The sequence below is a fragment of the Enhydra lutris genome, unplaced genomic scaffold (assembly GCF_002288905.1).
Source record: "Enhydra lutris kenyoni isolate GAN:26980312 unplaced genomic scaffold, ASM228890v2 scaffoldscaffold18, whole genome shotgun sequence".
NCBI lineage: Eukaryota > Metazoa > Chordata > Mammalia > Carnivora > Mustelidae > Enhydra > Enhydra lutris.
In genome coordinates, this window is record NW_019154102.1 from 33,806,536 (window position 1) to 33,818,641 (window position 12,106).

The window sequence follows — 12,106 nt, forward strand, 5'->3', positions numbered from 1 at the left end:
GTCCAGTGAATGTGGGTTTTGAGCCACGGGCTTCCCTCATAGGCACACAGGTTGACCTGGACGCATTAAGAAGTCTGGGGAGTCTTTGGCCAGCTAGCTAAAGTATTTGAGCCCCTGCTTTACCTGCATTCACTTTAGCACCTGGTTAAAAATGTGATTCTTGGAGTCTACAGGGGTTCCACTCCCGGATCATCTATTTACTGGCTGTATGACCTTGGACAGAGGACTCCACCCCTCTGAGTCTCAGTTTCTTACAAAACTGGGATAATAGCGTGACTTCAGTGGATTGTGGTGGGGATTAAATGAGATCAGGTGAGAAAAGAGCGTATTAGCTCAGAATACGTGCCTGTTGAACAGTGGCTGTTTTCACCGTCAAGACATAAAACCTTCTCAATGGCCTACAGGGCCTGGTGGAAATGAACTCCATGCAGGTAGGTGAAGACCCAGGTGATGTTCTGTATTTAGTTGCAAGACAAGTAAGTGCACACATTTGCAACAAGGAAGAGCTTGCTTGGCTTTGTATTTTGTAAAATTATTTAAGAGGTTTTATTGACTGCAGGTATTGTAGAGTTCTTGAGATCTGACTGCTTAAAAAAAAAATCAGTGAGGCTCTGTCCATAATAATAGCTATTATTTATTGAGCATTCAGAATGTGTCAAGTATTGTGATAAGCACTTTGTAACATGTCACATGCGTTAGGTGACATGGTAGATACCATTCTTGTCGCCACTTTATAGATGAGGAAGTGGAGGGTTGGCAAGTTTGCACAGTGGGTGAGGGGCAAAGGCAAGATTTGAGGGAACCCAGGGCTGCGATGCAGAGCCCTGGCCCTTAGCTCTGAGCTCAGGGGCATGCTGACCTAGGAAGATGCTACTACAGCCCTTCATTGCCCCCGTCCTCTGACAAGGACAGTGGTGACAGCTGGAATAGTGTTTCTTCAGCACTAGCCGAGAGAGAAGGGAGATAGGAGAGTTAGAACAGGGAGGTTTGGAAAGCTTTGCTTTCAGAGGAACCAAGGGTATTTGGCCTTGAAACACCTGAGATATTTGAGGGTTGTAGGCAGGATATTCTGTACAGAGGGTAACGGTTTGTGGAGGACATTTCCTGTGTAACTACCACCCCCCTGTCTGCCAACCACGCGGCTGCTCCCCACTCCAAGGCACGCCCTCAGCCCTGTAGACCCCGGCAGGGCTGGGAAGCATCCCTCTCACCCACCCTTCCTCTCTACACTCTCTGGTCCCCAAGAGCCTGGCAACCCTTCACACTCTTGCTGGTGGCATGTTTCCACCCCTTCTGGCTGGCCCCCTGGCCCGGAGTTTTCCCGCTGCCATCCATACCAGCCTACCATGAATGCAGAAATTCCAATTCTTCTCCTTCTTCTTCTTCTCCTTCTCCTTTTCCTTCTTCTTCTTCTTCTAAATATTGTTTTTTTTTAAAGGTTTTTAAAATTTATTTGAGGGAGAGATCACAAGTAGGCAGAGAGAGAGGGGAGGAAGCAGGCTCTCTACTGAGCAGAGAGCCCGATGTGGGGCCTGATCCCAGGACCTTGAGATCATGACCTGAGCCGAAGGCAGAGGTTTAACCCACTGAGCCAACCAGGCGCCCCATTCTTCTTCTTCTTCTTCTTATTCTTATTCTTCCTCCTCCTCCTCTTCTTCTTTTTCTTCTTCTTCTTCTTCTTCTTCTTCTTCTTCTTCTTCTTCTTCTTCTTCTTCTTCTTCTTCTAAAGAACTACAGACAAAAAAAAAAAAAAAAAAAAAAAAGAACTACAGACAAAGGAAAAAATGTATAAAATATCAATTTCTTCACATTCCCACTACACAGGTTAAATGGTCCTATGACTGTTTGCTCCCACATCTGTACCCAAGTCAGAACTCTGAGTGGACATGGTCAGAATTTGGCTCAGGAGGATTAGAATTTGAAGAATCTGTGTTTGAATGACTCAACTCTCCCACTGGCTCAAAGGGTCGCAAGTTTGCGTAAGTCACCTCTTGGGCCAGCTGCTCCAGGGAAGGGCGGCCTAGTACCAGATTTCGAAGCGAGATACAAGTCATCAGGAAGCTGAAAAAGAGGAAAAAGTTCACCCAGTCTAAAGTGTTTCTACATAGGAATTCCTGCCAAAGCCCTTAGGGCGAGCTGGTCCTACCATCTCTCATTCAGACATAAGTGAAAATATCCCCCAGTGACCCACCCATCCCAGCTGGAAGGGCACCCCACTCTTTATATGGTCTGGTAAAGGATTCCAGAATCTGGTAGGAATAACCCACAAGAGTCTGGTGATAAGCTGAGGCAGAACAAGACAGCAGGCCACCAGACACAGGTCACTGACTCCTCCATTAAGTCAGGGAAAGAATGGAGAAAGAAAAAGATACTTAGCACCAGACTGTCCTTTTCTGGGAAAGTACCACCCCCCACACACACCCTGCCATTACCTTCCCCAGAGAAGTTACCCAACTCACAACCATCTGATGACATCGACCAGTACTGTTGTGGAAAACTCACCTGCGGCGAAAGATATAGAGCTTCCGCAGCAAGAAGCGGAAGAACCGCTCATGGAAAGGGGTATTTCTCCGGCGTTCAAGTTCTTGGAGCCTCCGCTGGCGTCTAAGAAAGGTCTGAACCAGTGGTGTTGGCTCAGGGCCCCCTTGTACTTCCCCTTCTAGCAGAGGCTGCAGCTCTGGAGGCAGAGGCCCTGTTTCTGCCGAGAAGATGGCAAAAAGAGAAATCACTGAGATTATTCCTTTAGAACTCTCACCAGTCAGAAGCTTCAAGTTCATTCTTTAATGGCTATACCCTCATTCACAGCCCTGATTTCTCATAACCAGGTGCTTTCTCAGCCAAATCTTCATATACTCACCAGTTCCATTCTCTACCTTCTCCTTTAATTCTTGCAGATATGCCAGGTCTTGCTCCAATGCCAGCTCTGTAGTATTGACGTAGATGTACATGTAGCAGGAAGGACTGGATGATATCGTATAAACCTTATGGTACTCACCAGCAGGCAACTGACAAGGGGGAGGAAATGGATTATTTCACTCCCTAACCTTTCCCTCAGCAGCCTATGTGCCTTGTGCATTCCCCACTGTACCCCAATCCACCCTGGTCCCTTACCCAGGCACTTTCTTCTCATTGCATTTTGGAGTCCAAAGGAACTGACTTCTAGAATCCTGGATGAGGCTATTCACAGCCTCATCAAAAGCAAAGGAGGCTTTTTTGGGAGCCTGCACTTTTAAGTCTCTGATAAATTAACTCCACTCATCTAAACTTTTCTGCCATTGTTAATTCCAGCAAAATACCTGCATTTTTTCTCCCTCCTGAAGAGTCTGATTCTTCTGTTCTGCCACCAGCTCGACAGTCACCTCCCCCTGCAGCAGCTGAATGCTAGTGTTGCCCAGGTCTTCACTCACAAAATTCTCCAGGTGCAGCCCTGCCAGGGGCAACAGAGTTCCCCATCCCATCCTATGGAAGATGAAATCACTCCCAGCCAGAACAGAGACATCACACCTTTACCGCTACCACCCCTCAGGTTTCAAGAATATTCCTCCCATCAAGAATGCTCCTCCCTCCTCTACCACATGCAGTGTCCCCAGCCAAGAAAGCCACAGGGAAAGACAGCAAAGCTTTCTTTGCTTTCCTCCTTACCTGGAAAATCTGCAATGAAGACCACCTCAGTGTGGTTGTCCAGGCTGCTCTTGATTTCCTGTAACTTGGTCCTCCAGGGAGACAGGTCCATCAACAGTGGCTGCAGCCAAGGTGTACGTTGGAAGGGGGACCAGGCGGCCTGCACGATGTCCACACGAGGGTCAAAAATCCTTAGGAAAGAAAACCACGTTCTAAGGAGACCACAGCCCCCAACCCACCAGAATTTCTGGTTCTGTTCCTTTCATCACTGTTCCCAAATAGAAGAAATGGCTTATGTCAGCATATTAGTGCCACTGTGGGGCACAGAGAGAAGAGGCAAGAGATTCTGGAGCAAGGGGGAGGAATAAGGGGTTAGTGGCCACCTGAGGAGAATTGCGGTAACAGCTTCTTTAAAAAAAAAAAAAAAAAAAGGTTACCTTTTCTTCTGGTTGATGGTGCCCCCTGCTGGAAGCAATCAGCTATGCCCACAACCAGGTGAACAGGGACATGCACCAGAGGACAGCCTTTCAAGCAAGCCAACACTGGGGAACATGGGCTATTCATCTTGGCAAAAGGAGTGAAACTTCATTTTTCCCCTTCTCTGTTCCCCTTGCCCACCTCTGCTGGAAGCGGTCATTGATGGAGACCCAAATATCAAAGTAGATCTGGGGATCAGTGACATTGTACTTGGGAAGCAGGTGGCTCAGGCAAGTGGCATATTGCTTCAGCATGTCTGCGTGATCCTTCCATCGCCGGCTCTGTGTGAATACCTGCCCCAAACCCCCACATTAGTCCCACCTCGTCGTTATCAACCTCCCAGCCAGCTCATGACCCGCCAACAGCACTAAGAGATCTCTGCCTGTTACCTGTTTCGACCAGGGGGGAAAAATACCTGAACTTGTCTTTGGGGGAGAATTTTTCGTTGCTGGGCTTTTTACTACTTACCTTTCCTAAACCTTATTTCAATTCAAAGAAGTGAATGGCACTACCCTATTTTAATTTCAACAAAAGAAGGGTCAACCTGGCTCCTCAGAAAAGGGCTGAATGGACCCAGATTATGTTTTACTTTACAATTATGTTTAGGACCAAATCAGACCCTGATGCTCCAGGGAGCTCTGACGAACTGGAGGTCGTCAACATCAGGTGTCTCACCCCAGGGTTAAGGTAGCCCAGCTCGCCGGTGCGGCCGTCACGGTAGGTGATCTTCACGTGCTGGTGGGAGCGTGAGTGGACCATCATGTCCCAGGAGTAGCCATACAGCCCATTTGTCCAGTTGTTATAGCCCTGAGAAGGCAGGGCAGAGGCGATCAGCCCAGCTGTCCTCCTATTAACCCCATCCTCAACCAACACAGGGGCTGCAAAACCAGCCCCACACTTTCCCTAATGCCGTGCCCCCTGCCACCTCCCTAGCTAACCCCCAGGTCGCACATACCTGGGTGAGGAAATGGGAGTAGGGCAGGAAAAGCTGCTCCAGGAGGTAGAACAGCGTGAAGGCAGCACCCAGCCAATGGCGCAGCCCTGGCTTTTGGCCACCTTTGGCCCGGCTCCTCTTATACATGCAGGACACACTGGGTTGAGGGGTAGCCTTGAGGGGCAGTAGTTCCTGCAGCCTTTCGGGGAAGCGAGATACGAGTTTCCGGGGCCACTCAGGGGAGCAGAAGAGAGGGCTGCTGGCCAGCATGACGTAGGGGAACATACCTAGAAAAGGAGGGAGGCAATAAGTGTTTCAGGAGTTTGGCTGGGGGGAACATGGGTAAACCCCTCAAGCCCTCTCCTTTCAGAAGCCTCTCCCCAGTATTCCACCTGTGATGAAAGCAGTTCGTAACTCAAGCGGTCTTATTTCCCCGAGATGCCTTACTCTGCAACATACAAGCTAAGCCCAGAGGCCCCAGTCCTTTCCTCCCGTTTACTGCCATGTCAGTGACTGCATCTGACTCAGTGTAGCTCCCGTGGCCATCGCCGTCTCCTGCTCCCCGCACACCGGTGGCTTCCCACCTCCTACCAGACCACAGGTACTGACCAATGCTGAAAAGCTGGGAATTCATGCAGTGGAAGTAGGACACGAAGAGGAGGCCGATGGACCTTGAGGCATCAAAAAAGAGCAGGAAACCAGCTGAGAGGTCGAGCAGCAGTCCGCACCAGTGCACTACCAGTAGACTGGTCATCTCCTCGGACAATACTAGTCTGCAGACACCGGAGACAGAGGTCAGCCACCAGCGCACTGGAGAAGCCAGCATTTACAGCACATTCACAGCAAATGTGCCTCTGCTCACCCTGTCCTTGCCAAAGGAAGTACCCTAGCAGGCGGGTAGAACTCTACATAAAGACACCCTGTGGTAGAGCCTCCAACCCCCTTTTATTTCCATACCCTTTAGGTGTTCAAATTTTTTCAATGTACCCTATGTGCTAACCAAGGGCAGATTTCCTAGGGCAAATCTGATGGAGAAGTGAGGGCATCCGGTGGTGGTGGGGAGGGGTGGGGGTGGTAGATTCTCCACAGAGGATATAAAGGAGAAGAAACTATAAAGGTGAATGCCCGATTAATATAATAAAATCAAACGTTTGAAACTGGGAAATAACAGGCAAGAGGAAAAAGAACAGAGTAAAAAGCGAGGAAAGAAAAAATGGGAGGAAGGGAGAAATCGAGAGTTTTCTAAAAGGTGGCAACAATGGTTTTGTCAGGGCAGGGACTGTCCATCTGCTAAGTCCACTGGCCGAGGAGTCCTGGTGAGCTGGGAGCTCGGACTCATGCACCAGGTCACCTTATTCTGATTCTTTCAGTTTTTAGTTTTTTCCTTTTGTTCTTGCCCCTACCATACGTCTCCCAGGGGCAGGTAAGACCTAGATGTTTTGGTATCACTGACTTTGACTGCTGCTGAAGAGAAAGATGAGCGGACAGAGGAAAGCACATGGCAAATTAAGGCAAAGCAGGAACAGCAGCCATTCCTGCAGCCCCGAGGGAGGCGAGTCACCCGCTGTGCACCACTGCCGCAAGGAGACGCCTGCTCTGCCTGCCACTCACTTGAAGGGACTGAAGAGCCAGTGCCGGGACAGATATTCCATGGAGTAGCCTTCCACCCAGTCTGCGTCCAGCTTTTTCACACCCGCGATGAAGTACACAATGAAGATCTGCAAACACAAAATGCAAAGCGAAGGTTCAAATAAAAAAGAACCTGATTTTCTGCAGGTCTAAAATGACCTAAGTTCTGATCTGAGCTCAGGCCCTAAAGAAGATTACATTCACTCCATTTACTCATCTGAGATCTTCACTCGTATGGACATTCTACCAATGTCAGGCACAGTATTGGGTCCCAAGGGGAGTCATGAAGCCTAGATCTCTCATAAGGACGCTCAGCTAGCAGGGACAAAGCTCTGTGCTTTCCACAACGAGGTAAGAGAACCCAGAGACTAGGGGACTGGAAAACTCAAGAGTCAGCCTTGCTTTCCAGCCAAAGGGAAAAAAAAAGGGAAGCTCCAGGGAGGCAGAGTACAGCGTAGCCTGGCAGCAGGATGGTCATGCTGACAATGGCTGTGGAAGAACACCCCCCGACCCCGCTTTCCTAAAATCCTATACCTGGCCACGCAGCACAGCATAGTTCCAAAGGGGCACGTGGGCATTCCGCTTGCGGGCATTCAGCAGGCCGTCCACAGACCTACACCAAGGGTAGTAAGGTTAAGGAGAGCTTCTTAATCCCACACATTTCCACCTTTCTTTTTAAGTGTAATTATCTATCCCAGGCCATCTCCCCTATCCTCTCTGGTCCTCTGGGATCTTCTGAGGCTCTTTAGAAGTATAGGAGCAAATTTAACAGTGATTATTTTCAGTCATATTAGCAATACTACTAGTGCATTAGAACACATGGTTCAGTGGTTAGCATTAATTAGTGAGTCGACTAGTCTGTCTTAACGGACCAAATCAGGAAAAGGATTACAATGCTTCATAATATGACTGAATTTGAAAAAGAATGAATTTGAGGGAGTGTTTGAAAAGTTAAAGGTGTATGTAACTATATAGTACATTTAAGAAAAAAAAAAATCTCAATATCCAAACCAAACTGACATCTCAGAGACCTAGATGTCAGTAACTAGTGCTGGAGGGTAACTTGGGAGAGAAGCAATAAACCCAAGATATTAAAACGAGATGTATTCTGGGGAGACAGAAGCAAAGCAGGTTTCAAGAAGACAATGAATGAGCAGAGAGGTTAGGAAGGGGCAGCTTGTGCTTAAAAGCACAACTGTGCTTTTAACTTGTGGTTAAAAGCCTCATGGCACTGTAATGAGGAAAAATGTAAAGTGTTTAGTACAGTGCCTGGCCATGGGGATAGCCCTGAGTAAGGGATAAGTATTTTTTCAAACTGCGTAAAATTACAAAAATGGAACTTTTCATGAACATTCTGTCAAAACTGCCTCTTAATTTTATATGATCAGACCTGTGCATCTGAATGAGTTTAAAGGTTTACAAAGGGGTATGTCTAGGTATAATTAATGGCTGATAAGTCACTAACAAAGGCATCGTCTGAGATTTTTTTCCCAATACCCATTTACTGGCATCTCCTATTTGCTTAATGGGGAGAATCCCTAGAGGTCATCTACCCTGCCACCCTGTCTCCAAATCCCTTCACCACCTCCCCTGAGAGATGGTCACCTAAGCCAGAGGTGGGGGAGGGTTACCTCCTCCCAGGACAGCACTGCTGAGCAGCCCTGGTGGGCCCTCTCCTTCTGACATGACTCTGCCTCACAGCAACTTCTACTCTTGGCTCTAACTCTGCCCCTCTGGTCTCACACAGAGAAAGTCTGCTCCCTCTTCCACATGACCACCCTTGAAGTATCTGAAAACATCTATGTCTGGCTTTAGTCTTCTCTTCTTCTCTCTAAGTGGATTACAGGAAGTGGATAGATCAAGGCACCTGGGGAGATATGGAAAGAGTGAAGGGGTGGGAATGGAGCCATTTTGCTTTTTGTCATCCCACGTGCCCCAACCTCACTGACCCCCTCCCCTTCCCAAATTCATCTGGACCAAAGTGTGACCCTGTAACCACACTTTGCAAAGCATGGTTGAAAATACGCTTGCTGGGGCAAATTCTAGGACCTCACCGGACCCCTACCACTGGTAACCAACCTGACCCAGCCAACCCTTTTCCCCTTTCCCTTAGAATCATACCAGTAGCGGTTTGCATCCACAAATGTCAGCTGAAAGGCCAACAAACCATACAGATAGGAGTGGTTGTTCCATGACGTCTTGTCCAGGAGAAACACATACCAGTATGGTAGCAGGAATAACACACAGCTTATCCGGTAGCACAGGCCCAGCATCATGCCCAGTGCCCCTAGGATTTGTGGGGGAGAGGATCAAGAGGTCAAAGGGTCACCAGAGGCCCAGTTCCCCCAGGACAGGCTGTGGGTGGGATTAAGAAAAGTCATTGGACATTTTATAATCACAAAGCCAAATGAAAAATCAAATGTTATTTTAGCATTTTAAAAAGACTCATGGGGTAACAGCTCAGATGACACACAGGGAGCGGGATGATATTAGGAGTCACAGCAGAAGTGAAATAATGAACCCAAGACTTTGGTCATTCACTGGCATGCTTTGTATTTCTGTGGTTTAGGGAGGCTAGTCAATACTCCCATCTCTCCCATACTTTCCCTCACCCAGAAACATGATGGTATAGACAAGATACATCCAGTCAAGTGGTAGTGGCTGCAGGGCGTCCAGCAAAGGGAAGCGGCACACGTCCAGCCCATCCAGGTATCTTCGGTCCAGAGAGCTGAGCCCCCGCTCTTGGGGAATGTCCAACACCATCATCAGCCCTGGGAAGGCAGTCGAGGAGGCACCCTTAGGCCTCAGCAAAGGAAACAGTGGAACACAGCACCCAGCTCCAGGGTCAGACTTTTTACCTAACCCTGGCTCTGCCATTTATTCATTCCTTCAACAAATGAATTCATTCATTCATTTATTCATTATTCAACAATAATTACTGAGTGTCTGCTCTGTGCTAGGCATTATGCCAGCTATGTGATCTCAGATAGTCACTGCACCTCCCTGAGCCAATTCCTCCTTCCCTATTTGAGAAAGGGACTCATAATATCTTACAGGGTTACAGGAGGTGCCTGGATGGCTCAGCTGGTTAAGTGTCTGCCTTTGGCTCAGGTCATGATCCAAGAGTCCTGGGATAGAGCCCTGCATCAGGCTCTCTGCTCAGCCGGAAACCTGCTTCTCCCTCTCCCTTGGCCCCTCCCCCTGCTTGTGTGCGCTGTCTCTTTCGGTCTCTCTCTCAAATAAATAAAAATCCTTAAAATGAATTTTACAGGGTTACAATGAGGATTAAATAAGAGAAGTGTACAAAATGCTATAAAGGCTGTTCAGGTAACCTTGAGTTATTAACTTCTGTCCTCTGAGGCCATAAAAAGTGCTCTAGGATGGTGCGTCTTAACTTTTCACTTCTTAGCACACCCAGAAAACAGTATTTGGCTTACCACACTAGAGCAAACAGAAGGGGCTACTCAGGTCAGGAGGCCAGTTCCAGTTAAGGCAGGGTTTCTCAACCTCAGGACTACTCACATTTTGGGCTGGTTAATTATTTGCTGGGAGGGGCTATCCTGTGCACCATTGGTCACTCAACAGCATCCCTGGCTCTTAAGTAAATACCAGTAGCTACCTATTCCCCTTCCCCCAAGTTGTGACAAATAAAAATGTCTACAGTCCTTGCCAAATGTCCGCCAGAGAGCAAAACTGCCACCAGTTGAGACTGGGCTAAGAGAATTAATATCTTAGCACATTTGTAACCCATTCCCAGCATACATGCTGTGGCCTATGAGTAAGGAAACTCTGGATTAGGGAGTCACAGCCAAAATGTCAGCCCTGTCACCCTGCTATTTCTCTGAGGTCTGGTCCTGAGTATAGTTACTGGGCAACTTCATGCCACAAGCAAGATGGGTCTCTGGTCATCTGCCTCTGTATTTCCTATGGCCTCAGATCAAAGCATTTCTGCCCTCCAATCCCTAATCAGAGGAGACAAAGGCGGTTTTGATCCTAAACTCCACAAAGATGCCTTCCAGGAAATCAGTATCTTCAGCTCTGAAGAAAAGGGAGGCAAGTCACTAGTAAGTAACCAAGAAGTGCGCAAGGGACGATGGTTATTCTCCCACCCATCATCACACTAGTCGCTCCAGAAACCCCATTTACCAAAGAGAAAACGGAAGACAGCCAGGCTGGCAGGATCCGTTGGTCGATTCAGCAGGGTCACCAGCCTTCCCCAGCTGGAAACATCTGTGCACTCAAACCCCAAGAGTTTCCCCATTCCGCTGCTCTGGCTCAGCCCTGAAGACTGTCCAGCCTTGTCTTTCTGTATTTTACCTGCAAGCAAACAGAAAAGTGTATCTGCAGGTGTGGGGGCGGAAGTGCTTTAAAATCGGCTCCTCCCCAAAACACAGAAACCACAGCCCTACAGCCCCAGGATTTCTCCCTATCCGGGTTCTCCCATTTATTTCTGACTACTAGAAACATCCTCGCAGTGCCAGATCCTTCTGGATCTCCCAATGTGCCAGAACCTCTCTCAGACTATAGCCCCCTAACCGCAAAGTGCCCCGAGTGTCACCATCACCCCAAAGCCGCATACTGCAACCTCTCTCTACAAGCCCCTTCCAAACAGAAACCCCTTTCCCGGGGTCCCTCAGGGCAGTCCTACCACCCCCACCCCTCTGAGACAGAGCCCCTCTCTCCCTCCGCCGCATGGGAGGACTCTGAGCCTACGTGAGTCCGGCTGGACCCGCGCGGACCGGGCAGACACCGCCATGGCTCCGCAGAGGCAAGACGGCCAAAGCGCTGATAAACTAGCAGGTAGCGACGGGAGGACTCACTTCCCTAAGCCCCGCCTCCCCGACACATCAGCACGCGTGCGGCCGGCCGGAAAGCGCTAGATAGGACTGTCGTGAACATCTCTCGCCGGCGTCGCTTGCTCCCTGCTTGGCGGCAAAGGGCGGAGCGAGGAACCTTGGGGCAGCGGGAGAGGGAGTTCCGGCTGGTATCGCCGGACGGGGTGACGGAGGAGGAGCCAGGATTCCCCCAGACGCCCATCTTCAGCCGCTAGACCAGTCTTACCATGAAGCGTCCCAAAGCCCTTGGCGCTTTCAGTCCTAACAGGTCTCAGAGTCCTGACAACTTCCCTGACCCCCCCCCCCCCGCCCCCATTAGGTCTCTCCAGGTTGTGGGATTCCTGCGGTGCTCCCTGACGTGAGCATGCGGGTGCAAATGTCACTTTTTCCCCAAGACGTTGACCTCCGAGTTGAGGACGCACCTGAAGGGCTGTCCCGGCGTAGGGAGAGGGTGCGAGTTGCTTTATTTTCTCTTCCAGTACCTGCCAAGAGCCAGAGGTTTGAAATGAGCTGGGGAAACCGGAACGACACAGCTGCAGATGTAGATGTAGATGTAGCTTTAGAAGATGTAGAATAGGGGCAGCGCGTAGAGTGTAGTCGATCAGGGAGG

The 12,106-nt window shown here is 49.2% G+C and overlaps 1 protein-coding gene across 2 annotated transcripts; it reads right to left on the reverse strand.

Annotated features, from left to right (window-relative positions):
• Positions 1-1,770: 1,770 nt before the first annotated feature.
• Positions 1,771-11,475, reverse strand: LOC111148155 (vitamin K-dependent gamma-carboxylase). Of its 2 annotated transcripts, XM_022504595.1 has the most exons (15): positions 11,375-11,475; positions 10,808-10,978; positions 9,274-9,432; positions 8,783-8,948; positions 7,196-7,274; positions 6,644-6,750; positions 5,642-5,805; positions 5,054-5,319; positions 4,774-4,905; positions 4,240-4,391; positions 3,643-3,812; positions 3,297-3,427; positions 2,858-3,005; positions 2,503-2,698; positions 1,771-2,061 (listed from the first exon to the last, which is right to left on the reverse strand). In XM_022504595.1, exons 1-15 carry the CDS (start codon positions 11,415-11,417, stop codon positions 1,869-1,871), a joined length of 2,277 nt encoding a protein of 758 aa, XP_022360303.1. In that variant the 5' UTR covers positions 11,418-11,475; the 3' UTR covers positions 1,771-1,868. The 2 variants fall into 2 exon arrangements, with proteins under 2 accessions (XP_022360303.1, XP_022360305.1); XM_022504597.1 differs by lacking the exon at positions 10,808-10,978 and having other exon boundaries at positions 11,375-11,417.
• Positions 11,476-12,106: the final 631 nt, after the last annotated feature.